The 26971-nt window shown below is 46.7% G+C and overlaps 1 protein-coding gene and 2 pseudogenes across 1 annotated transcript in view; 1 reads left to right on the top strand and 2 right to left on the bottom strand.

The window, feature by feature from the left end:
- Positions 1-12078: 12078 nt before the first annotated feature.
- On the bottom strand, positions 12079-13687 carry LOC116885263 (annotated as a pseudogene).
- A 602-nt stretch (positions 13688-14289) lies between these two features.
- Positions 14290-21052, bottom strand: LOC116885262 (annotated as a pseudogene).
- Tmem120b (transmembrane protein 120B) overlaps positions 20962-26971 on the top strand; it is a 41993-nt gene continuing 35983 nt past the window's right edge. Inside the window, exon 1 of the mRNA XM_032886578.1 lies at positions 20962-21127. Coding sequence (XP_032742469.1) covers positions 21059-21127 — 69 coding nt within the window. The 5' untranslated portion in view covers positions 20962-21058. The remainder of the gene's footprint in view (positions 21128-26971) is intronic.

Raw genomic sequence — 26971 nt, 5'->3', positions numbered from 1 at the left:
TTTTTTTTTTTTTTTTTTTGGTTTTTTTTTTTGGGCTGGGGGCCGAACCCAGGGCCTTGCGCTTCCTAGGCAAGCGCTCTACCACTGAGCTAAATCCCCAACCCCTTTTTTTTTTTTTTTTTTTTTTTTTTTTTTGAGACAGGGTCTTCTATGTAGTTGTAGCTGCCCTGAAACTCACTATGTAGACCAGGCTGGCCCTCTAATCCACAGAATTCTGCCTGCTTCTATCCACCAAGTGCTAGGATTAAGGCATGTACACACCATACCCAGCTGTTACACATTTTAAAATATTTTATTTTATTGTGTGTACACATTCATGTGCATGCACATGGAAGTCAGAAAACAACTTGTGAGAGTCTCTTCTCTCCTTTTTTTTTTTTTTTTTTTTCCGGAGCTGGGGACCGAAGCCAGGGCCTTACGCTTGCTAGGCAAGTGCTCTACCGCTGAGCTAAATCCCCAACTCCCTCTTCTCTCCTTTTTTGTGGGTTACAGGGATCAAGCTCAGCTTGCCAGCCCAGTACAGACTGTATACCGTATAAAGAAAAAAAATATTAAAGCTTATGGGAGATGTTAAGTCTGCCTTAGTATATACCATAGGACCTTAATACATACATTATTATTAAGAACACTTATTATCATTATTATTGATTGCTACTGAAGGCCAGAAGAGGACATCAGATTTACAGGAGGCTATAGACCATCACGATCTACCTACCATGTGAGTACTGGGAATCAAACCTAGCGTCTCTGGGAGAGCAGCTTATTAACCACTGGGCCATCTCTCCAGCCCTAAATACTTCATTTGAAAAAAGCATTTTAGGGGGTTGGGGATTTAGCTCAGTGGTAGAGCGCTGCCTAGGAAACGCATAAGGCCCTGGGTTCGGTCCCCAGCTCCAAAAAAAAAAAAAAAAAACCAAAAAAAAAAAAAAAAAAAAAAGAAAAAGCATTTTAGACCAAGCATCGTGGTGATTCTAACACCTGAACACTAACGCAGACGTATCATAAACAGAAGGTTAGCCTGGCCTACAGATGAGACCCTCCCCGTGTCCGCATGGATGTAGCATCTGTCAATAGTTAAATCTGATGGTTTATGGCTTAGGCAGCAAATAGAGGTAGGACATCCGGGAGAGAGAATGAATTCTGGGATAGAACCAGGCAGGAGCTCCTCCTGGGAAGGTCCCTGAACACAGGTAACCAGCCATGTGGCAGAATATAGATTAAAATAAATGTGATGCCTTAAGTTATGATTCTAGTCAGAGAAGAGGCTAGCTAGATGGCCAAGGTATTTATAAACCTATTTTGAGGCTGAGTCTTATTTCTGGGAACACGGGACTGGTAGGAAGCACCGACCATAATTATCTACAGCTCGGTGGTTAAAAGCACCCAGTCAACCTAGGTTCTGTTCCCAGCACCCACATGGCAGCTCACAACCGCCTGTTACTCCAGTTCCAGGGGCTCTGGCTCCCCCTTCTGGCCTCCTCTGGCACAAGGAACACACGTGGTACATACTACATACCCGCAAAACAGCCATACGCATAAAGATAAATATTAAACATTTTGTTATATTTAGCCAACCACACTATGTGAACTTACAACTTAGCAAGAATCATAGTGAACTTTTAACCACAATAAAATTGTAAGTCAAAACTACAATCAGGTAGACCTAGATTCTAGCTCTTTAAAAGCGGAACCGCAGGGAACCGGATACAAACAGAAGGATGGGGTGGCTGACGTCATAAACCTCGCTGGCTCTAAATGAGCATGCGTAAAGCTCGCCTCAACCACGCGACCGTCCTGCACTCAATGCGCGTGCGCACGGTGAAGTCCGCTTAGCTCTCGGCTCCGCCTGCTTATTTTAGGTGGGCGGAGCCAGTCGCGTGAGTTCTCGGGACCCACCTGCTCGCGCGTAATTACCGAGCCTAGCCCCTCTGCACATGCGCATTCACAGCACAAGCCTGGGAAGTCTCTAAAAGGCGGCCCGGAGCTGCGCCTGCGCCCTTGGTGCTCTTCAAGGAAGTGGGTGGGAGAGGAGTCGTAACCGCGTTTCCACGCGGAACCTACAGAGGGCGGGCCAGACAGCGCGGCAGAGGTTCGTGACTCGGTCTGTGCCGTCCTTCCAAGCCACGTGAAAGCCGGAATATGGACACACAGACATTACTTTTCGATTTTTTTTTCTTTTTTTCGGAGCTGGGGACCGAACCCAGGGCCTTGCGCTTGCTAGGCAAGCGCTCTATCACTGAGCTAAATCCCCAACCCCATTACTTTTCGATTTTTAAAAGGTCTCACAAAATTACCCTTGTCTATGTGAAGGAAGTTTCTTCTTTCATTTTGTGTTTCTAGGACTAGTTCAATTTATTAGCCCAGGCAAGCCTCGAACTCCAATCCTCCTCCTTCAGCTTCCCAAACGTCCCAGCTCAGTAGGGAAAATTTTAGTTTTGTATTTACCTCTAATAATTTCTTAACATTTTAATATGATGGAAACCTCAGAAAGCATTTTAGGAACTGGGCATAGTAGCTCAGGCCAGTAATCGCAGTACCTGGGAAGTAAAGGGAGGAGGCTCACTCAGGAGTTCAAAACCCTCAGCTACCCAGAGAGCTAAGAGGCCAGCCTTTGATACTGGAGGCCAGGTCTCAAAGCCGAACTCACTTCGGATGCCTCCGAGTGTTGAAGCAGATTAACAAGTATTAGTAAGTTCTTGTCTGTTAGGCAATGTCTTTCATTGCATAAAGAAAGGCTACTAAAGAAGTCTGCATAGATTTATGTGTGGGTTTTGTGTCCTGAAGGTTGTTGGTCCATCAGCTTGTTTCCACAAACACATATGGAAAGCATATAATGTTCAACATATGAATGGCTGGAGACACTAAGAAGTCTGTTCTTAAACGGGGTCTGGGGGAAGGTCATGTGGTTCGGATATAGGCACCGTCTTGGAGGTAAGTGTGGGAGCGAGCGTCTTGACATCTGCTGGAAATGATATCTTTGAATATCAGAGGCTGTCCAGTAAATACAATGGTGCTGGACTTGGGGAGAGGAAGTCTAGATGCCAGGAGAGGAGGATACTGGAACCAAAGTGAAGGGTGAGAAACCGAGTATGGTCCTGGACATTCAGTGGTGGGAGGGAATGAGGCAGGCAGTGACTGTTAGACCAAGACCACCTATTTAAAAAGGGAGAAACTAGGAAAACTGAGAAAGATTATTTACATTTTTTTTGGTTCTTTTTTTTTTTCGGAGCTGGGGATCGAACCCAGGGCCTTGCGCTTCCTAGGCAAGCGCTCTACCACTGAGCTAAATCCCCAACCCCTATTTACATTTTTTATGTTTACATGTATGTATGTGTGTGTGTGTGTGTGTGTGTGTGTGTGTGTATACATGTGTGTGTTGTTCCCATGCTGTGGTATGAGCACAGCATTCAGAAGACAACTTTCCAGAGCTCTCTCTCCTACCATGCAAGTTCTCAGTATTTGAACTCAGAGCCTCAGGCTTGGTGGCAAATCCTCTTACCCACTGAGCCTCCTCTCCACTCCCCCTAAGAAAGTCTTGCACTGATAAATTTTTGGGCCAAAATCCCTTCAGGCTCATGAGACGGATGAATCTTAATCACTGCCCTAAAAAGCTGGAAGGTTAGGGATTCTTGGGTGCCCTGAGGAAGTTGCTCCGGCGTTCTGTGGGAGAAAAGATTTTCCTGTTGGTATAGGTCCCATCTCCCTAAGTCATATACACCTTGAGGAAGAGGGTGCTAAGAGTGCTAGCCAAGAGAATGAACTTTTAAAGTACTTCAAGAGTAGCACAGAAAAATAATAATTAAAACGGAAACTTTTTTTTTTTTCTTTTTTTGGGAGCTGGGGACTGAACTCAGGGCCTTGAGCTTGCTAGGCAAGCGCTCTACCACTGAGCTAAATCCCCAACCCTAAAACGGAAACTCTTAAATGTATCCAAAAAGAATCCGGGATGTAGTAGAATACATAGGACAGACTGGTTTACATAGGGATGACTGTATAGTTACAGGACTGTCTGCTCTTGCAGCGGTCCTGGGTTTGGGTGCTAGCCCCACCTCAGGCCAGTTACCACGGCCTCTAACTCCCGTTTCCAGGGATCTAGTGCCCCCTTCTGGTCTCCACTGGCACCTACATGAGCCTGTCTCAAAAACAAACAAATAGAATTTCCAGAGCAGGAAGATAGTATCTCAGGTTCCTAGTGGAGGTGTGATAAAGAGAAATAATCTGCCACTAGGGACCCACCAGGGAGGGGACCCACTAGGGAGGGGGAAGAGAGAGAGAGGGAGAGGGAGGGAGGGGAGGGAGCGAGAGAGGGGAGGGAGGGAGAGAGAGAGAGAGAGAGAGAGGAGAGAGGGAGGGGGGAGAGAGGAGGGAGGGAGGAAGGAGGGAGAGAGAGAGAGAGAGAGAGAGAGAGAGAGAGAGAGAGAGAGAGAGAGAGAGAGAGAATATGAAAGAGAATGAATATTATCTCGTGTACAAACCACAACATTGTGAGGCAGCTGACCTGGGCCCCCTGGACAGCTGCTAGGCATTGACAGTTACTTTAATCACCCTAAAGATACACAGGAATCACTCGGACCTGTTGAGCCAGCTACAGGGATTAAGTGAAGTAGTGCGTGGAGCGGATTGTAAACAGCTGGCGGCTATTCACAGGAAGGTGTGTGGGAAATGTAAGGGTGATGATGTTTGCTCTGTTGTCAAACACAGGGGTGAGCTAAAGAGGCCTGAGTTCTCTCAAGTCTTGCTAGTGTTTTTTTGTTTTGTTTGTTTTGTTTTGTTTTTCTCCTTCTGACAAGTGGTGCTTCTCTGCTTTAGTGCAAATTAGTCCATCGGCAGCTTAAGCCACTAACCAAAAAAAAAAAAAAAAAAAAAAAAAAAAAAAAACCAACCCAAAAACGTAAAAAAGGTAATTGAGGGCTGGAGATGGCTCAGAGGTTAAGGGCACTGACTCTTCTTCCAGAGGTCCTGAGTTCAAATCCCAGCAACCACATGGTGGCTCACAACCATCTGTAATGGGATCCGATGCCCTTTCTAGTGTGCATGAAGACAGGGACAGTGTACTCATATACATAAAATAAATAAATCTTTAAAAAAAAAAAAAAAAAAAAAAAGGTAATTCGAGAGAACAGGAGGCTGGGAATTCTCTGGGGAGTGTGAATCGGCGAGGAAAGACAGTTTAGTGTCAAAAGGTTGGAGACCCAGAGAAAGCCTGTCTCCCATTAGGGGCCAGGTGAAAGGGACACTGTAGCACTTTTTAAAATCCTTAACCGGAAACCACCCTGCTATGTCAATGGTTGAGCGAGGTGGGGTTGTGGTGTGTGTGTGGGGCGGTGGGGGTGGTGGTGGGTGGGGAGGTGTGTTTGCGGGGGGGGGGGCCGGGATCAGCATAGAGAATCTCAGCTGTGGTAGAGATAGGCTGTGCTATGCAGCAGGGTATAGTCTTGAGAGTGCAGAAGGAAAATAGAAGCCTGGCTTGTGCAGGCCGACTAGAGGGATGGCTCAGCAGTTTAGAGCATGTACTGCCTTTGCAGAGGACCCAAGGTCTGTTTCCAAACCCCACATGGGGCAGCTCACAACTTCCTGGAACTCCGGCTCCAGGCGATCCAACGCACGTCGGAGATGTACAATCCTCCATCGTATAAATCAAAACAGCCTTTAGAAAGTCTCACTTCGGAGGAGTGCTTGGACTGCACTGGGAGATCCGGATGGCTCAGTGGCTTACACACGGCCTGACCTTCACTTACTGTGACACTGTCAAGGTTTTCCAATGTATCTCATATCATCTCATTTAACGATGGAGAGGCCACAAGTGAGTGTTGGATCTCCCGGAGCTGCAGCTGTAGGCAGCTGTGAACCTTTGGACTTGGATTTGGGGGAGTGAACTCAGGTCCATTCGTGAGCAGCAAGTGCTTTTAACTACTGAGCCATCTCTGTATCTAATAGTTGTTTCCTCTTTCTTTTTTTTTTCTTTTTTTTCGGAGCTGGGGAGTGAACCCAGGGCCTTGCGCTTGCTAGGCAAGCACTCTACCACTGAGCTAAATCCCCAACCCCTGTTTCCTCTTTCTATCATAAAAGCTATCATATGGGTTGGAGAGATGGCTCAGCGGTTAAGAGCACTGACTGCTCTTCCAGAGGTCCTGAGTTCAATTCCCAGCAACCACATGGTGGCTCACAACCATCTGTAATGGGATCTGATGCCCTCTTCTGGTGTGTCTGAAGAAAACTACAGTGTACTCAGAAACATAAAATGAATAATTCTTTTTTAAAAAAAGAGAGCGAGAAATGCTTTTGCCAGGCAGCGGTGGTACATGTCTTTAATCTCAGCACTCAGGAGGCAGAGGAAGTAGGATCTCTGAGTTCAAGGCTAGCCTTGTCTACAGAGTGAGTTCTAGGACAGCCAGGATACCCTGTCTTGGAAAACAAAGATACTTTTTATAACACACACAAGTTATCATAGGGATGTATGTGTTCTTTTTTTCTTAGTAGCATACCTACAGCTAGAAGGGGAATTTATGTGTCCTATATTTAAATTTGTCAAATTGTTTTCAAAGTGACTGAGCTATGTTCCAGTTGTGTTGGTGACATGTAAGGGTTTTCATTTTAATGTGCCTATAAAAATGCACTATGTGTGTTTTACCTGTGCACTCTATGCATGCCTGGTCCCATATGGGTGCTGGGAATTGAACTTGGTTCTGTTGGAAGAACAGCCAATGCTCTTAACCACAGGGCCACATTTCCGGCTCCTCTCTGCCTTTTACAGGTCGGCCTTGCCTTTCACCTTTCTTGTGGTTAGGAACTAGCATCTCACTGCAGTTGGGTTTCTGTTTCCCAAAATGGCTCTTGATGCTGGATTCATAATGCATTTGTAATTTTTGTTTTGTTTTGTTTTGAATTGGGTGTCAGCATGTTCTTAACTCATAGAGATCCTCCTGCCTCTACCTCCTGAGTGCTGGGACTAAAGGCCCAGCCAGAATGTATTGGTTAAGTGCTGGAATAACCATGAGAATTTAGAAATTAAATAGCTAGACTAAATTTTAAAAATGTGTATTAAATGCCGGGTATGGTAGTGCACACCTTTAATCCCAGCACTAAGGAGGTATGGGCAGGCAGATCTTTGAGTTAATTAAGGCCAGCCTGGTCTACACAGTGAGTTCCAGGACAGTCCTGGCTACACAGACTTGGTCTTGTTGTTTGTTTAGTTTTGTTTTGTTTTTTTGGTTCTTTTTTTCGGAGCTGGGGACCGAAACCAGGGCCTTGCGCTTCCTAGGCAAGCACTCTACCACTGAGCTAAATCCCCAACCCCAGTTTTGTTTTTCAATACAGGATTTGGGTGCAAAACCTTTGCTCTCCTCATTGGCTCCGAGGTTACCAGCGCATACACTCACACAGACATGTCCACCTAAATAAAAGGAAAATAAGCCCTGTTTTTAAAAAGCCAGTGTGATGGCACACTTGGTAATCTTGGCACTAGGGAACTAGGAGCAGCCCTGGGCCTTGCTGGCGAGCCAGGGTAGTTGAGTCTGCAAGCTTCAGTTCATCTAGAACCCTGTCTCAAAAAATAAACTGGAGTGGAATTGAAAATGCATGCCCAGGGGTTGGGGATTTAGCTCAGTGGTAGAGCGATTGCCTAACAAGCGAAAGGCCCTGGGGTCAGTCCTCAGCTCCAAAAAAAAAAAAAAAAAAAAAAAAAAAACTGCCTATCACTCAAGCTCCAGAGGAATCTGGTCTCTCTGTGGGCATCTGCACATACCTGCATACAAATACATAATTTAAAAAATCTTTTAAAGGATGGGGAATAAATTCGTGTTGAATAACACTTGTGCTTTTTGTTGGTAGGAAATAAATTCTACAAAATTGCCAGCAGGGGGCGCAATGAAACAAGATTTAAGCTCATATCCTTATTTTAAAACTAACAGCCTAGCCAACACTGTCCCTTGTTTTTTGTTTGCCTGTCTGTTTTTGATATAAGGTTTCATGTAGCCTGACCCAGGGTGGCCAGGGACCACTCCTGATCTTCCTGCCTCTTAGTGCTGGGATTACAGGTGTGGGCCACAACCCCCAGCCTTGGCCTTGTGTTTGCAAAACATTTTTTTTTCTTGGATTTCCAGAGAAATCTGCCATTGTATAAAAGAACCCTCGAAATATGCTTCAATCAGAGAATCACTCCTCTTCATTCTGCAGCAAAGACAAAACCCTAGGCAAGCTGGTGTTTTCTCTGCTGCTTGAATTTTGCTTCAAAATAAAGGGTTTGGCCGGGGTCCAGGATCCTTGTATCTGTAACCACGGAGGAAAGCAAAGGTTTGCTCATCTATAAACACATCCTCTCCTTCCCTTTCTTCTTTTCTGTAGTCCTGGTGATGGGATCCAAGACCTTGTACATCTAGGTAAGCTCTCTACCACTGAGTTCACATTCATTCATTATTATTTGGGGGGGGGGCACACATGTAGAAGTCAGGAGACAGCTTGCAGAAGTTGGCCTGCTTCCCCATGTGCATCCTGGGGACCGAACTCAGGGTCCCAGGCTTAGTGGCGAGCGCCTTTATCCATTGCGACATTTCTCCAGTTAATTTTTTCTTGTCAATTTGACACAAATTACAGTCACCTGGGAAGAGGGACCTTTACCTAAAGAGTGGCCTCCATTCCTTTGGAATTTTCTTGATTAGGGATTGATGTGGGAGGGCCCAGCCCACTCTAGGCAGTGCCACACCTGGGCAGGTGGTCCTGGGTTGGATAAGAAATCAAGTTGTGGGGCTGGAGAGATAGCTCAGCGGTTAAGAGCACCCGACTACTCTTCCAGAGGTCCTGAGTTCAATTCCCAGCAACCACATGGTGGCTCACACCATCTGTAAAGAGATCTGATGCGGGGTTGGGGATTTGGCTCAGTGGTAGAGCACTTGCCTAGCAAGCGCAAGGCCCTGGGTTCGGTCCCCAGCTCCGAAAAAAAAAAAAAAAAAGAGAGAGAGAGAGATCTGATTCCCTCTTCTGGTGTATCTGACGACAGCTACAGTGTACTTATATATAATAAATGAATAAATCTTTAAAAAAAAAAAGAAATCAAGTTGTTGGAGCCAGAAAGAACAAGCCTGTAAGTGGATTTCCTCCACGCCCTCTGCTTCAGCCTAGGTTTGGGCCTCGGTTTCCCTAGGTGACGAGGGAACCTGTAAGATGAAATAGACCGTTTCTTCCCCGCATTGTGTTTGATTTATAAAAAATATTTTATTTGGTGTGTATGGGCACTTTGCATGTTTGTCTGTGCACCACGTCAGTGCTCACTGGGTGCTAGAAGAAGAGGACATCGGACCATCTGGGATTAGAGTTAAATGGAGTCGCATGATGTTGTACGGGGTGCCAGGAACCAAAGGGTCCTAGTCAGAACTTACACACATCACACGCACAGACAGTAATAAGCATTTAAATGATCGATGCGTACGAGTTGTTTGGAGTGATAAAAATGTTACAGAATGGGGCACCAGTGGTGGCATGAGGTCTGTGAATGTCCTAAAAAGCTGTGGAATGTGGATTTTAAAACTCCTGGGTTCAGTTCCCAGCACCCACATGGTAGCTCAGAACTGTCTGTGACTCCTGCTACGGGGGATCTGACTCCCCCTCACCCAGACATACATGCAGTCAAATCACCAATGTACATTAAAAAAAAATAACTACCTTAAGACAGGGTGGTGGTGGTGCACACATTTAATCCCAGGAGGCAGAGGCAGATGGATTTCTGAGAGTTCAAGGCCAGCCTGGTCTACCTAGTAAGTTCCTGGGCAGACAGTGCTACACAGAGAAACACTGTCTCGAAAAACAAAAATGAAACAACAAAAACCCCTACCTTAAGGACGGAATTTTATTATGCCACATGAATAAGCTGTTATTTGGTAAATCTGTTATTCAGATACCCAGATATATCTTCAAAGGTGTCACAGCCATGATAAATACGGAAAGAGCGCCTTCACAAACCAGAAAGGACATGATGTCTGGTGTCGTGTCTACACCTGGAACAGAAGAGGACACCAATGGAAAGGAACAGTCACCTCTGAGTAACCACTGAGATTTCGTTTATAGTAATCCACCACTGTGAATTTCTTTCTTTCTTTTTCTTTTCTTCTTTGAGACGTGGTCATATATAGTCCAGGATAGCCACCAACTTGCTAAGTAGATAAGGATGGCCTGGAACTCTCTGAATCCCCCTTGCCTCCATCTCGCGAGAGATGTAATTACAGAATTGTGCCACCATACCTGGGTCCATTGAAGACATTTCATGTTCAGACATCCATTCCATAGGCATAGTTGCTAATAAACTCTGTAGATGGGGAGGCACAGCAAGGGATGTCCAGATGTTTCTCGGCCCTGGAGTGTTATTCCCCCAGGGGCATAAGGCTACACTCCTCTGGAATGAAGAAGGCTGGAAGGCCTAGACACCAGGCGAATCAATTTCTTTATGGCCGGCACCAAGACAGAAGGACCATGGGAGTTGGGTTAGTAGATCATACAGTTAAAAAGTCTTAAATTAGCTGGACGTTCTTGCCTGTACATCCAGTTCTTGGGAGGTGGCAGAAGAGTCAAGAGTTCAGTGTTGGAATGGGCTTCGCAGTGCAAGCCTTTAATCCCAGTGGCAAGGCCAACTCTGAGTCTGATGCTAGCTTGGTCAATGTAGCAAGCTCCATGCTGGCCAGGACTACATAGTAAAACCAGCGAGCTTGCCTGAAGTGGGGCTTTTCTTTTTTTTCTTTTTTTCGGAGCTGGGGACCGAACCCAGGGCCTTCGCTTGCTAGGCAAGCGCTCTACCACTGAGTTAAATCCGCAACCCTGAAGTTTTAAAGATATATTTATTTATTTTATGTATGTGAGCACACTGTAGCTGTCTTCAGACACACAAGAGAAGACATCAGATCTCATTACAGATGGTTGTGAGCCACCATGTGGTTGCTGGGATTTGAACTCAGGACCTCTGGAAGAGCAGTCAGTGCTCTTAACCGCTGAGCCATCTCTCCAGCCCCCGCCCCCGTCAAATATCTTTAATCAGTATTTTTGGTTCTACTACTTTGTGGGGGAGGACATGGTATTTTGAGACAAGGACTTGGTATCTGTCCCAGGCCTGCCTCCCAACTCACAGAGGTCTGCTTGCCTCTGTCTCCTGGATTCTGGAATAAAAGTCATGCACCATCACACTGGACTCAGACTAGTCTTTATTGAACGGTTTCCCTAGCATGGGGTGTTTGGGACGGTTCTAGTTTGACTGCTATAAATACCTATGCAAAATGACTTGGTGTCGTCTTTGGGACTATTTTGAGCAAGCAGGTTTGTGGAAAGTGGACAAAGGAGGTGTCCCTGGAATTTTTTCTTGGTTCTTTTTTTTTTTCTCGGAGCTGGGGATCGAACCCAGGGCCTTGCGCTTCCTAGGCAAGCGCTCTACCACTGAGCTAAATCCCCAACCCGTGTCCCTGGAATTTTAACTTGACCTTGGACAGCCGTGCTTGCAGAAAGGCCACTGGACGTTTTTGCAATGTGAGCTCCTGGGTAAGTTTTATCACCTGGCTATGCGTAGCCCGAAGCACTATTTGGGAGCCTATGGGATGACGGGATTTTATTTTTATTTATTTATTTATTTTTTTGGTTCTTTTTTTCGGAGCTGGGGACCGAACCCAGGGCCTTGCGCTTCCTAGGCAAGCGCTCTACCACTGAGCTAAATCCCCAACCCCTGGGATGACGGGATTTTTAAGCCCCTCCTCGAGAGGGTTGAAACAGAGCCTGCATTTTAACGAGATTCCCACTAGGGGGATTCAGGGTACACTAAAGTTAGAGAAGCCATGGATTTGTGGAGGGTATAGCAGGAGACTACCATAAATTCAAGGTCATCCTGGACTTCATACTTTTTTCTTTTGGACAATACAATGAATTAACGTTACTTTGGTATGCGTCTGCATCTCAACATTCTGTGGTCCTGAGCAAAATAGGGAACCTGGCAAGGAGGCCAGGCCCACCGATCTGAAAACACGGTAACACACAGTTCCTCCTGGTCCCTGGACCTCCCGGTCCTCTGAGGAGCAGCAGCAACAACACTGAAACCTGAAGTCTGCAGGGTCAGGGCCTCGAGTTCCAGCTGTCGGGCTCCACAGCAGACACGATGGGTGGTCCCGGTGATACAAGAGCCCTGTTGAGAGCCCTTCAATGTGTAGACGCAGAGCGATTTGGGGAAGAGAAAGCGACTCCGAACCGTGTCCGTTTAGGACTCTCTAAATGCCGCTTTAAGGGGAACCACCAAGGACCGTGAGCATTGGCTGGTCTGAACCGCCCTGGGACCGCTCTCTTCCCTTGGAGATCTGAGTTCGAAGCACAGAGGTTGATGGGGGCGGCAGTGAGGAGGACCCATCACCGCCTTCCTAGGCTGTTTGTTAGCAAGTGATCAGATAATCCGGAGCTAAGTGAGGGAGGCCGGGTTCTTCCAACCTCATCTGATGGCTTCTTGCCACAGCCAAATGTTGGGTGGGCTACAAGAGAGTAGAGGAGGGGAGAGCAGCACCTCTTGATAAAGGTGGGGAGATGGGAAGCCCTGAACCTCACCCAACGGTGGATTTCAGAGTGGGAGGGCTTTACGTTTGAAGCTTTGGTCAAGGGGAGGAGTGGAGGAATGGGGACCATGGGGCATCACGTAAGACTTAAGAAAGCAGGGGTACAGGGGTACAGCCAAATCACCCCCCCCCCCAAGCCAGCAGTAGTCCCAGGGCAGCCACCTGAATCCTTTCTATCCATTCTGAGGGCTGCTGCGGAGCTCTGGTGGGAGGGTGGGGCAGGTTTGCGCTAGCAGCAGGTGATTGTGTGACGATCTGTCGACAGCTGTGTTAGCTGTGCCCACCCAGAGGAAACTGATTTCAACACATCTTCTCCATCCCAGAAGTTTAACCAGGCAGAACGTGGTTATACTCCACAGAGGATGTTACACAGCACAACTTTGGTATTTCGAATGGACAAGACGTTAGTATCAGAATAGTCTCGGGGTCGTGTCTGAGTGGGGCTTCCTCTCCAGTACTTGAAGTCTTCAGATGTATCTAGAAAACTGACTGTTGGGGTTGGGGATTTAGCTCAGTGGTAGAGCGCTTGCCTAGGAAGCGCAAGGCCCTGGGTTCGATCCCCAGTTCAAAAAAGAACCAAAAAAAAAAAAAAAAAAAAAAAGAAAACTGACTGCTGTGGAAATGAAGACTCAGGTTGGATTCGGGAGGGGATGCTTCTGCCTCGGTGACGGATTGCTGTAACTCCTTCTGGTGGCTGTGGCAGCTTTATGCTCCCTTTTGTCACCAAGGACCAAAGCTCCCAGAGGACCACTTTGATGCTGTGGGAAGTCTGTCATTTCACCGGCACTGCCGTGCTCTTAGATCCACCACTCCATTTGAACTACTCATGCTGCTCTCGTTGACTCTTTTTCCACATCTTACAGACGAGGGGGTGCTTCTGGGTAGTTAGTTAGGCCCGCCCACGTCCTATTATAAGGCTGTATATTCAGTTTTCTCAAATGGTTCCTGGATACCCAGTGACCATCCAGGTCCATCTTGTAAGTGTCATGTCTTTGTTGCCCTCTAGAACAACACAGCTAACTGTGCCCTCGCCTGCTGCTTTCTGGCCTTCTTCTAGCTCTTCCAACAAATTTTGGAAAATTTTGAGAGACTTTTACCCCTCACCCTGTGGTAGCTGCCATCTTGTATCAATGTCTTTTTTTTTTTTTTTTTTTTTCTTTTCTTTTGGTTTTTCAAGACAAGAGTTTCCAAATGTAGCCCTAGCTGTCCTGGAACTCACTCTGTAGACCAGGTTGGCCTCGAACTCACAGAGAGCCACCTGCCTCTGCCTCCTGAGTACTGGGTGTAAAGGCGTTTGCTACTATGCCTGACCCCAAGACCCTTCGGGTTTGATTTTTGTCTCAGTTAATTCTATTAAGTAAATCTTTCTTTTTTCTTCCTTTGAAAGCAAAATCAGCCAAGTATAGTGACACACTTTTTATTTTTTATTAGTTCTTTTTTTTTTTTTCGAGCTGGGGACCCAACCCAGGGCCTTGATTCCTAGGCAAGCGCTCTACCACTGAGCTAAATCCCCAACCCCTTTTTTTTTTTTTTTTATTTTTTTATTTTTATTTTTATTTTTTTTTTCCGGAGGTGGGGACCGAACCCAGGGCCTTGCGCTTCCTAGGCAAGCGCTCTACCACTGAGCTAAATCCCCAACCCCTATTTTTTTGTTTTTATTTATATTTTTTGTTTTTGCAGTTTCTGTGATTTTATTTGAACACAAAACAGGCACACAAGCCATCTACTCACCTTCTCCACTGCGTAGGCTGGCGCTGGGATTGGTGATTCTGACGGCCAGCTGTGCTGCTCTCTCTAAGATGGCTTTTTGGTTCTTAGAGGACACACCGTGAGCAACCTCAGCCCAGTCAGATTTCACCAGCAGCACTTCCAGCTCCTTGGCATTGTGGACCAGAAACTTCCGAAGCCGCTAGGCAACATGTACTTGGTTTTTTCTGTTACTCCCATAACCAATGTTGGGCATCAGGATCTGGCCCTTGAATCTTATCCGATGCCTCTGGGTTTCCACCAGTTTCGTTTAATTTTCATATATCGGTCTGTCTGGTGCCTGATGAACTTCTTGGTCCTCCTTTTTGACCATCTTGGGCTTTACCAGAGGCAGGAGGGCAGCCAAGATGCCACGGAACACACGGCAGCCACCTCGCAGACCGCGTGCTGAGGAAAATGGAAGGGGTGGCGGCGAGGTGTGATGGACACGCGTCTTTAATCCAGCACCTAGGAGACTGAGGTAGGCAGATCTATGTGAGTTCCAGGCCCGCCTGCTCTGCCTAGTTTTGGTTACATGAATGTTTGTGCACCATGTGTGTGCCTGGTGCCCTTGGAGGTCAGAAGAGGGCATTGGATCCCCTGGAACGGGAGCCCCTGAGGACCATGCGGGTCCTTTGCAAGAACTGCAAGTGACCTTAACTGCTGCCACCTCTCCAGCCCCACAGCCAATTATTTTTGACTAAATAACAGATTATTCCTCTTCAATTACTTGGGTTTTTTTTTTTTTTTTTCGGAGCTGGGGACCGAACCCAGGGCCTTGCACTTCCTAGGCAAGCGCTCTACCACTGAGCTAAATCCCCAACCCGGGTTTTTTTTTTTTTTTTTTTTTTTTTGGTTTTTTTTTTTTTTTTTTTTTTTTTGTTTTTTAAGATTTATTTATTTATTTCAAGTATGTGGGTACACTGTTGCTGTCTTCAGACACACCAGGAGAAGGGATCGGATACCATTACAGATGGCTGTGAGCCACCATGTGGTTGCTGGGAATTGAACTTAGGACCTCTGGAAGAGCAGCCAGTGCTTTTTTTTTTTTTTTTTTTTCTTTTTTTTTCGGAGCTGGGGACCGAACCCAGGGCCTTTCGATTGCTAGGCAAGCGCTCTACCACTGAGCTAAATCCCCAACCCCGCAGTCAGTGCTCTTAACCGCTGAGCCATCTCTCCAGCCCTACTTGGGGTTTTAAAAAGAGATTTTTATGTATTTATTTTATGTATATGAGTAAGTACCCTGTAGCTGTCTTCAGACACAGCAGAAGAGGGCATCAGATCCCATTCGCGAAGGTCTCGAGCCACCATGTGGTTGCTGGGAATTGAACTCAGGACCTCTGGAAGAGCAGTCAGTGTTTTAACCACTGAGCCATCTTTCCAGTCCCCAATTACTTGTTTGTTTTAATTTATTTAGTGTGCACGTGTGAGCTTACAACACATATGTAGGGCTCTGAGGACTTTGGGGGTGCATGGTCAGTTCTCCTCCACTTCCTTTTGAGGCAGGTTCTCTCCTTATTCTGTTCCTGCACTGTGAGTGCTTTGGGCTATGTGGCCTGAGGGCTTCCAGCCTATTCCTTCTCCGCAAACCATCTCATCATCCAGGCTTTTATGTGAGTTTGTGGGTTCTGAGGGTTAAACTCAGGTTGTTACGCCTGCTTGGCAAGCACTTCTAACCACTGAGCCATCTGCCTATCCATCTATCCATCCATCCATCCCCCCACCCATCTATCCCTCCACCTGACTGCAAGTCTCATGCTATACCCAGGTGGGTCTTAAACTTGATCTGAGACAACTCACTCTCCAGTCCGACCAATCACTCAATTAAAAAAAAAAACTTACGGGGTTGGGGATTTAGCTCAGTGGTAGAGCGCTTGCCTAGGAAGCGCAAGGCCCTGGGTTCGGTCCCCAGCTCCAGAAAAATAAAGGAAAAAAAAAAAAAAACTTACTTACTTTATGTATGTGATTACACTGTCACACCAGAAGAGGGCACCAGATCTCATTACAGATGGTTGTGAGCCACCATGCGGTTGCTGGGATTTGAACTCAGGACCTCCAGAAGAGCAGTCAGTGCTCTAACCACTGAGCCATCTCTCCAGCTCCTTTTTCTTACTCTCCTACTACCTCTGTCCCTTCTCTCCCATTCCCTTCCCATCCCCCACCCCTTGCCCCGCATGTTCCTGGCTGGCCTCTACTCTCTCCCCCTACCCCCTCTCTGCCTTTATCTCTACTCCCTCCTCAACTTCCCTCCCCATGTCCTAAATAAACTCTATTCCATACTAAAAACAAACAAACTGAGTTGCAAGTTAGGGATCAGTTGTAGTATCATGCTGTGTGTGAGTGTGTGTGTGTGTTTTCCTGAAAGACATGGCCAAACCTCTTCTCAACCTAGTTAGAGCACCAATACAGACCAAAGAAAGGATTCCACCCAAGTCTAGCTTGGTGGAGCAGTGACTTTATTGAGGCTGTTCATGGGAGTATGGGAGAGAGGTTACTTATGAGAGCACAGATGACTCAGAGGCAGCTGTATCTCTGAAAGATCCAGCCCCGCCCAGGTAAAGACCCATATGCATCCCTGGAGCACTTGCAAGACTGGAAGGCAGCTGGGCTGTATGGAAAATCTCTTCCCAGCAGCCATTGCTATTCTATAACACTGATATGGGAAAGGTGGTGTCTTGTGAATCTTGTAAGTTTCAGGAACTTCCTGAGGTCTGCAAATGCCTTACAAGCATCATTTTAGGCCAGATGAAAGAGCTACACAAAAACTAGGACATGCTTGTAATCACAGTGGGAAGTGGAAGCAGGAGTATTAGGAGTTCAAAGTCATGCAAGTTTGAGGCTAGCCTGGGCTACATGACTCCCTGTCTCAATCCCTTTTCACTCCCTAAAAATAATTGTATGTGCCTTTGCATTTCTGTGAGTTTTTCTTGAGTTCTAAAAGTGATTGATCTGTGAACCCCAAACATTGTGAGCTTCCACAGTAGATGATTCTATAATTCATTCCTTGTAGGCATTCAGCAAATAGTTTTTGAGAGTCAGCTATTCTCTAAGCTCTTGGGATCTAATGACAATGAAGACAGAGACAAGTTCTTTGCTGTCTCAGAGAGATTACTTACCCCTGGAGAGAAACATAATACTCAACCAGAACAAAACACTTCAGAAAAATGACATCTTGCATGAGGAAAATAAAGTAGATGGTTTGTAAGTAATCGAGACAAGGTGTGGCTTGGTTTTTTGAGACAGGTTTTTTTTCTGTGTAGCCTTGGCTGTCCTGAAACTCACTCTGTAGACCAGGCTGGCCTCCAGCTCACAGAGATCCACCGCCTCTGGCTCCTGAGTGCTGAGATTTAAGGCATGTGTCATTACGGCCTGGCTTTGACTTACTTTTTTTTTTAAATTTTTTTTAAAGATTTATTCATTTATTATATATAAGTACACTGTAGCTGTCTTCAGATACACCAGAAGAGGGCATCGGATCTCTTTACAGATGGTTGTGAGCCACCATGTGGTTGCTGGGAATTGAACTCAGGACCTCTGGAAGAGTAGTCGGGTGCTCTTAACCGCTGAGCCATCTCTCCAGCCCCTTTGACTTACTTTTTTAATTTAAAATTTATTTTATGTTTGTATGTGCTTGCCTGTTTATGCACCACATACACAGGCACATGGTGCCTGAGGATTCAGAAGAGGGCATCAGATCCCCTGGAAGTGGACTTATAGATGTTTGTGAGCCGCCATGTAAATGCTGGAATTTGAACCCAGGTTCCCTGGAAGAAACAGCCAGTGCTCTTTATTGTTGAGCGCCCCCCCCTGCCTGTTTCGTGGCTATTCCTGGAGAGTCATTACTACACAGAGGACAATGTTCTGATGTGCAAATATTCCACCCCTCACAATATGACCGTGTGAATGAGGTTGTATTAGCGTAAGGTATTGTCCATGTTGAAACACAGCTCATACTTCAAAGGGGAAAAGAGTGAGTTTCTTCTGGGCTGGAAAGGTGGATTAGCAGTTAGGGGCACTTGCTGCTCTTTGTCATACCTGGGTTTCATTCTCAGCACCTACGAAGTGGCTCACAGTCAGCTCCAGTTCCAGGGGAGCCTACACCCTCTTCTGGTTTCCTTGAGTGTCAGACATACACATTGTGAGCAGGTATACAGGCAAAGCATTCATACATATAATAACATTCTTTAAAAGACAGATATAGGGGTTGGGGATTTAGCTCAGCACAAGGCCCTGGGTTTGGTCCCCAGCTCCGAAAAAAAGAAAAAAAAAAAAAAGACAGGTATATTATTTTGGAGCTAAATATGATTGCCCATGGTACAGAAACAGAGATTTAGTACGGCAAAGTGCATGTTCCAAAGCGGTGATAGTTTGATGTAATTTTTATAGTAACTGAACAAAGAAAGTCTTAAATCAAGACACTTGATTACACTGTAAAAATCATTTAAGTTACACCAAAATGGAGACTTCCCAGTTCTGGGCCTGAGGGGTTACCTCACAACACTTTTTTTTTTTTTTAATTTTTTAAGACTTTATTACAGATGGTTGTGAGCCACCATGTGGTTGCTGGGATTTGAAATCAGGAACTCTGGAAGATTATTTATTTTTTTTAACCAATGAGCCATCTCTCCAGTCCCCCCCTTTTTTTTTTTTTTTAAAGATTTATTCATTTATTATATATAAGTACACTGTAGCTGTCCTCAGATACACCAGAAGAGGGCATCGGATCTCTTTACAGATGGTTGCAAGCCACCATGTGGTTGCTGGGAATTGAACTCAGGACCTCTGGAAGAGCAGTCGGGGCTCTTAACCGCTGAGCCATCTCTCCAGCCCCCCTCACAACACTTTTAGTCTTTTGGCTAGCAGAAACTAAGGCTTTATTGATACATTTCAAAAGGTTTTACACAGAATGTTAGGTCCCTCCCAGCCCAAGATGAATTGTATGTAATTAGGCACCAGACCTGCAACATTCTAACCTCTAAACAACTAGCGGAAGATACTGTTGAAGATACAGCTTCTTTATGGGAACTTTCTTTCTTTTTTAATGTATCCTTTCATGTTTACCTCCCGTCTTCAGACACTCCAGAAGAGGGAGTCAGATTCCATCACAGATGGTTGTGAGCCACCATGTGGTTGCTGGGAATTGAACTCTGGACCTCTGGAAGAGCAGCCAGTGCTCTAAACCACTGAGGCTGAGTCATTTCCCCAATCCCTCTGGCACTTTCTTTAACAGTGTCTTCATAAGAAAGGGCACGCAGAGAGGCCCTGTAAATACCGATCAGTGACTGGAGTAATGCCACTGAAGGCCACAGAGCACCGAGGGTTGACAGCCATTGTCATGACTGCTAGGTAGCAAGGCAAGAGACTACCCAGGGTCTCGGGAGTCACAAGGCTTTACCGACACTTTGATTTCAGGTTTGAAGCCTGTAGAACTGTGAGATAAATGCATTTCTCTTGTCTGGGCCAGCCACTTGTAGTGACTGCAGTCCTACGAAACTAATACAGGTGTCTTTTTTATTTTAATTAATTAATTAATTTTGCAGGGTCTTACTGTGGAACTGGCTCTGAACTCACTATTGTAGACCAACCAGGCTGGTCTCGAACTCACAGAGATCTATCTGCCCCTGCCTCTTCTATTAAAGCCATGTGCCACCCAAGCTCTACCTGTAGAAGGCAGACGCAACCATTGAAGTTTTTCCTCCAGCCCCCAGGCAACATTTGATACTTTGTTTGGTTGTTTTTTTTTTTTTTCCGGAGCTGGGGACCGAACCCAGGGCCTTGCGCTTCCTAGGCAAGCGCTCTACCACTGAGCTAAATCCCCAACTCCTTTTTTTTTTTTTTTTTTTTTTTTTGAGACAAATTTAATTATTTTGCCAAGGCTGGTATGCAATATCACATCCAGCTGCAGGTGTCATTTGAATGAGGTTCCAGGGATGAGCAAGAAGCCACTGCATGATGATTCAGAGGGAAGAACGCCAAGTCAGGATGACAACAGTGGCCAAAGAGCTGGATTCAGGGCAGAAAGATAGGAGGTGTGACTGGAAAAGCCAGGCTTGCGCAGGTCTCTTCGGACTTTGCAGGGAAAGGGAGGGAACTGTATTCGATAAACTTGGTGCTTGGTCTTTTGACTGACAGCGGCAGCTGTCAAGAGTCACCCAGTGTCTTAGAGGACAGGGATCTAGGCTGTATTGGTTGCAATAAATATCAATGCCAGCGTGAGAGGACAGAGCCAAGTCTGCATTTTCCCATCCTGCCCTTGACCTCACTACATGGTCACGGTCAAATCTGTCATTCCAGGGCACCGGATTTGGCCTAGGTCAGACAATGTTAAGGAGTACAGGAATTTTCCTTTACCTCCCCCCAAATCATTTCCACCTCACTCCCCCACAAGGACAATCTAAGTAACGGAAGCCGTAAATGCAGCTTACAGATAGACCCTCCACCCACTCCGAAGAGAAACGGATACTACACAAGAGGAGTGAAGCGAGAGATCCAAGTGAGACGGATGAGTTGCGCCCTCCACGCGGCCAGAGCCGGGGAAACGCGTGCGCACGCGCGGGCCCCACCCTCGGGCGAGGGGGTGAGGCTGGCGCCGGGGCGGGGCCCGTGACGTCAGGTGCGCGCGTGGCTCCGGCTGCGCAGGAACAGCTGGTGCCTCGGGAGGCGGCTAGTGAGCGGGCGGGCGTGGGCTGCTGGTGGCCGGACGGGGCCACGCTGCGGGAGCCGCCGCCGCCTTGCACCATTGCACCATGTCCGGTCAGCTGGAGCGTTGCGAGCGCGAGTGGCATGAGCTGGAGGGAGAATTTCAGGAGCTGCAGGTAGGACCGGGCCACCTGGTCCCGCAACTCTGTTACCTGAGGTGCGGTGCCTTCCCCATCTAACCATCCCAGCACTGGAGGTGGGGCGATAGGACCCAGAGGGTGGCCCAGACTGTGCGTCCGATGGGCTAGTGGGTGGCCTGGCACAGCCCCTTCCTATCTTCCAGCGCTTTGGCTCCCCTGTCTCTTGGGGCGCCCCCATTCTCGCGCCCTCTCACTCGCTCTCTGCTCCATGTTCACCCTTCGCTGCAGAAAGTTGGTCTCTGGCCCCCGAGGCAAGTTCCAGGTGTGTTCACGAGGAAACAGTGACACTCAAAGGACACCAGAGCAACCCCCACACAGGGATTTCCCCCCCAACCCTGCTACTCTCCAGCTGCAGTTGGCTGCTTAACTACTACTCGCTCTGTGCTGGTGGGGCAGCCGTCTCTTGCAACTGCGGTTTGAGAGTTGCACTTGGCTGCTTTTATCTGGGCCCCTTAGGCAGTTCTTAAGTATCAGGGACCCCCTTGTCTTTGGGGGCCCTGATGTGGTTCTGCTTATAGGCTGCTGCGAGCCGAGTTTGGCATTGAGGAGAGCAAGCATCTGTCAGTTCTGACAGCTGGCTGCCTCACCCAGTGGTAGAGGGTTGCACCCAACCCTCACCCGTTTGGCTCAGAGCGTTCCACCAGGTGGGTCGAAGGTGACTATAAGAACTGGCTCTTGAGAGAATAGCATCGTCACCAGGTCCTATCAGGAGGGTCCAGAGAGGCCTCAGCTCTGGGGACTGGAGACTCAGGAAACCTTGGGGACAGCCAAGAGGAACAACACATGGCTCTCTCGCATGCCCCCGGGTGGTTTCACATCGTTCGCACCCTCCTCCTGTCAATGGACACATTGTCATAACCCTCTTCCCTATAGCTTCTCAGTCCGGCTGCCCTCCTGTACTGTCTAGAGGAGGGTGTTGTCAAGGGGTGTCTGTGATGGGTCTTTCTAAAGTGAGGCTTTCGATCCTGATGGAGTTACAGAGGATGCTGGGGAGCCTGAGAAGGAAGGCAGGGGCAGAGACTAAGGTACCCAGGGCTGGCATCCCTTGGGTCGGTTGGTGCCTCCTCTTTTAGATCCAGGGCCTGGGTCACTCACAGTTCCCAGAGGATCCTTTTGGTTCCTCCCAGAGGGAGAAGACTCAGCCACAGCCTAACAATTTGTCCCACTGGGCTGTGAGGCTGTGCCCAGCCACAGAGCCAGTGAGTGAGTGGGTCTTAGGGTTGGGAGTGGGAGACAGGGTTTCCTGCGTGGCGCTTTTGCTCATGTTTTCTTCCTTTGGGCTTACTTTAAACTCCGAGGAGGAGGAGCCTACCACTGCAGAACTATGCCATTAATGCAATTATCGACAATTAGGTAGCAAGTCTTGGCAGGCAGGTGTTGCAAAGGAGTCCTTTGATTTGTTATGATCCGGCTTGGACAGGAAGATGTCATGATGTGTGTCAGGTGCTGGGGTGGTCAGGGCAGGGGAGTTATGGGTTGATCTGCATCTCATCGTTTGGTGGTGGAGGGCTATAGACAGACCTGGTGAATGGAGATGGCGAAGTCTCCGAGCTGGTGGTCCCTTAGAGATAGGACAACTGGGACAGACTAGATCCTCCTTTGAGGAAGAGGGACCCAACTGGTGTAGGCTTGATGGTTAGCTTCTGGGTCTGAGGGCTTTTAGTGAATGGCTTCCTGGTGGTCAAGATCATAGACTGGAGCAAAAATTACTATCTCTCTCTCCATATATATGTATATATGTATATACATATGTATATACATGTACATATATATATGTGTATGTGTGTATATGTATATATACATACATACATATACCCACATATACATATATACTCATTTATGTATATTTACATATAAATGCATATTTATAACATGTATAACATTTATAATATATTTAATATGTAATGTTTATATGTAAATATATACTTATAAATATATATTTAGAGGTTTATTGTTTTTATTTATGTATATGGGTGTTTTGCATGCATGCATGCATCTCTGTGCACCACCTTCGTGCCTGGTGCTAGAGGGACCTGGAAGAGACTGTCATCAGATCCTCTGGAATTTGAATTATAGACAGTTGTGAGGCACACGTGGGTTCTGGGATCCAAACTCAGGTCTTTGCAAGTGTAGCCAGTGCCGGTAACCACAAAGCCATTTCTCCTGCCCATTTGTTTATTTTCTTGTTAGTTTTATTTATGTGTCTCTGTGCGTGGGTGCCTGTGGGGGCCAGGAGAGGAAGAAGGTTTTAGATTCCCTGGAACTGGACTTATACCATCTAACGATTTTGCTTTTGAGACGGTGTTTCACTGTAGCCTGTCTGGCTGCGCAAACCATGCAGGACTCAAACTCACAGAGATCAGCTTCCTTCCACCTCCCAAGTGCTAGGATCAAAGGTGTATGCCACCCACGCTGGCCAAGAGGTCCATCCACAATTTCTATTCTAAGACGGGGAAACTGAAGCTTCGACGAACCGATTGTTCTAGTTGTGATCACCAGCTGTTCCGTGCTGAAAGTTAGTGCTAGATTATTCAGGAAATGTCTGGAGTCTGCCGGTTCCTTGCGTACAAGGGACTTCTGTTTTAGTACATGTGCTGTCGAAGCCAGTCTTCTGAACTTCTAGGAAGAAAGTGTCCAAGTCCTGGGTATATGCTGGGTGTATGTTGGACAGAGATTCTGTTGAGACACTTGTGGGGAAACAAGGAGATGATACAGCTGTGTGTGTGAGTGTGTGTGTGTGGTGTGTTTGTGTGAGTGTGTGTGTGTGAATGCGTGTGGGGTGTGTATGTGAGTTTGTATGTGTGTGAATGTGTGTGGTGTGTGTGTGTGTCTGAGTCTGTGTGTGCATGAGATGTGCGTGTATGTGAGTTTGTGTGTGAATGTGTGTGATGTAGGTATGTATGTGTACACAAGTATGTGTATGTGAGTTTGTGTGTGGTGTGTGTGTCTCTGTATGTGTGTATGTGAATGTGTGTGGTGTATGTGTATGTGAGTTTGTGTGTCTCTGTATGTGTGTATGTGAATGTGTGTGGTGTATGTGTATGTAAGTTTGTGTGTCTCTGTGTATGCCTAAGTGTGTGTGTGTGAATGTGAGTGTGTGTGGTGTGTGTATGTGACTGTGTGTGTGAATGTGTGTAGTATGATTTTGTGTTTCTCTGAGTGTATATAAGTGAGTGTATGAGTGTGTGTGGATGTGAGTGTGTGTGAATGTGTGTGTGTGAGGGGGGTCTGACTGCAACTGGAAAAGTTAACAATAGAAGGGACTTTTTTTTTTAAACAATAGGAGGGACTTTTTTCTTTTTTTTTCTTTTTTTTTTTTTATGTCATCAGGAAATCCTGATTAGCCAGTTCTACAGCTGCCTAAGAATCTGGGATAGTGGGTTTCAGCTTTGCTGGGTTTCTTCATTTCTGGGGAGATGAGTTGTGTCCACATTTTACGTCACCTTCCCTTTTTGGAATGGAAGAAAGAGGAAGCCCCTGGAACATTTAAAAGGTCTTTGGAATCCCCCTTCACCTACAGAGAGCGGAGAGTAAAGCCCTGAGCCTTCAGGAAGATCTGTTCTCTTCGGACTGGGATTTACATTTCCTGGGGGCGTTGCTGGACTCTGCAGGAAGCTGAGTCTCCGTGAGGACTTGGTATTTAAGTACTGGAAGGGAGCATCAGTTGGAGACCAGTGTGTACTTGTCCCCTTGGCCTGTGGGGTGATCACAGAAGGTCACTTTACAGACACTGGGGCTGAGGGTTTAATGATCAGTTCCTGCCTTACGTCACTGGAAACCTGACCCCACCTTCCATAGCACTGGAAAGCAGCCTTTCTCAATGCCTGGCTTCGTGGATCACTGAGATCCTGTATCCCATTGTAAAAAATGGGTGCACCACAAACAGTAAAAAGGAGGGGTGAACCTAGAAACAAAGTTGTGAGCTGCCCCACACGGATACTGGGATCTGAGCTCGGGTCCTCTGTAAGAGTAGCAAGCGCCATAAATGGTTGAAATGTCCTCCCCCCCACCATTTAATTATAAAAATGCACATTTATTTATGTGTGTGTGTGTGTACGTGTGTGGATCCCACAGCACATGTGTAGAGGTCAGAGGACAGCTGTAGACCTTTAAAGTCCTGAGGGTCGAATTCAGGTCATCGGGCTGCTCTGGAGTCTGTTTTTCCGCCTCTCTCCCTTCCTTTCTTCCTGGCATGGTTTCTCTATGTAGCCCTAGGTGTCCCGGAACCATCTAGGAGGACCAGGCTGGCCTCAAACACATAGAGATCTCTTGCCTCTGCTTCCTGAGTGCTAGGGTTAAAGGCGTGCACCACTATGTCCAGCCAAATGTGTACTCTTAACCACCACACAAGGCAGATTCATGTGGAAGAGTTCTTTTGTTGGCCCTGGTTGCCCTGGGAACCTCTTGTTTTAGAAGCAGGTAAAGTAGAAAGAGCACCAGCCAGGGTGTCAGCATTCTTGGGCTCAGGTCCTTGCTCGGTGGATATCTAGTATCTGCCTGGTAGCAAGCTGGCACTCTGAGCTTGACCCAGTCTGCTGGTGATGTTACCCAGGTGCTGTTACTGTGTAGCCATAATGTTACACAGCGGATTGATTGACACATGGATATCTAAGCAACAGTCCCTCCCCTCCCGTAAGGAGACTAAAGCTGAGGAAGTTGAAAATCATCAAGTTGGCAGGGCATGGTGATACGGGCCTTTTATCTCAGCTCACAGGAGGCAGAGGCAGGTCCTCCTGCCTCTGCCTCCTGTGTCTACTTAGCGAGTTCCAGGATAGCTAGGGCTAGGGACAGATACATAGAGAGATTGTATAAGAGGAAAAGAAAATCATCGAATTTAAACCCAGGTCTGTTCTTTGACTTAGATTTTTGTGTTCCTAACACAGCAGGCCCTAAAGTATTTTGAGGCTCCTTAGCTCAAGAAATGTTGAAGAAAAATGTATTTTTTTATTATTATTTTTTTACATTTATTTATGTGTGTGAGAGGGCTTGTGTGCCATGGCGGACGTGTGGAGGTTAGGACAACTTACAGAAGTCACTTCTCTCTACCGCGTGGGTTCCAGGGGTTGAATTTAGGAGGCTGGGCTTGGCGCCAAGTGCTTTTGCCCACTGGCCCCTAGAAGAGAAGTTTTGAACTTGCGGAGTCTCTTTTCAACCTTCTTATGCCTGGTTAAGACTCCGTTATGGGGCTGGAGAGATGGCTCAGCGGTTAAGAGCACTGGCTGCTCTTCCAGAGGTCCTGAGTTCAAATCCCAGCAACCACATGGTGGCTCACAACCATCTGTAATGAGCTCTGATGCCCTCTTCTGAGGTGTACTTATATATAATAAATAAATCTTTAAAAAAAAAAAGTCTCAGTTATAACTTTTCGTGACCGAACCCAGGTCTACTGGTTTTAGGGCAAAAAGGGAGTTCATGGCCTCCTGAATTAGGTAGTCCAGTCGAAATGACTTTAAACAAGGTTGGATGCAGGCACTCGGTTTATGTTTGTGTGTTTCTCTGTGTTCTTTCTCTTCAATTTCATTACCAGCCTCCCCCCAACCCCCTCCTTGGCTCGATCAATGAAGGTGACTAAGACTAGTTCTGGTGGCACACATTTCTAGTCTCCTCTCTTAGGAGGCTGAGGCAGGAGGATCATGAGTTCAAAACCAGCTTTCTGAGAGAGCTCTGACTAGGGTCAAGGGTAGGTAGGTAGGTCTCAGCTCGTCTCACGTCATTATTCCAGATATTGGTCATATGTCTGTCTGCCTCTGGAGCCTCCAAGTGGGGTCAGTGGAAAGATGGACAAGACTTATTTTCTTTCTTTCTTTTTTTGGCTTAAAG

The sequence above is a fragment of the Rattus rattus genome, chromosome 16 (assembly GCF_011064425.1).
Source record: "Rattus rattus isolate New Zealand chromosome 16, Rrattus_CSIRO_v1, whole genome shotgun sequence".
NCBI lineage: Eukaryota > Metazoa > Chordata > Mammalia > Rodentia > Muridae > Rattus > Rattus rattus.
The sequence above is the reverse complement of the archived record's forward strand: the minus strand, read 5'-3'. Positions and strand labels throughout refer to the sequence as shown.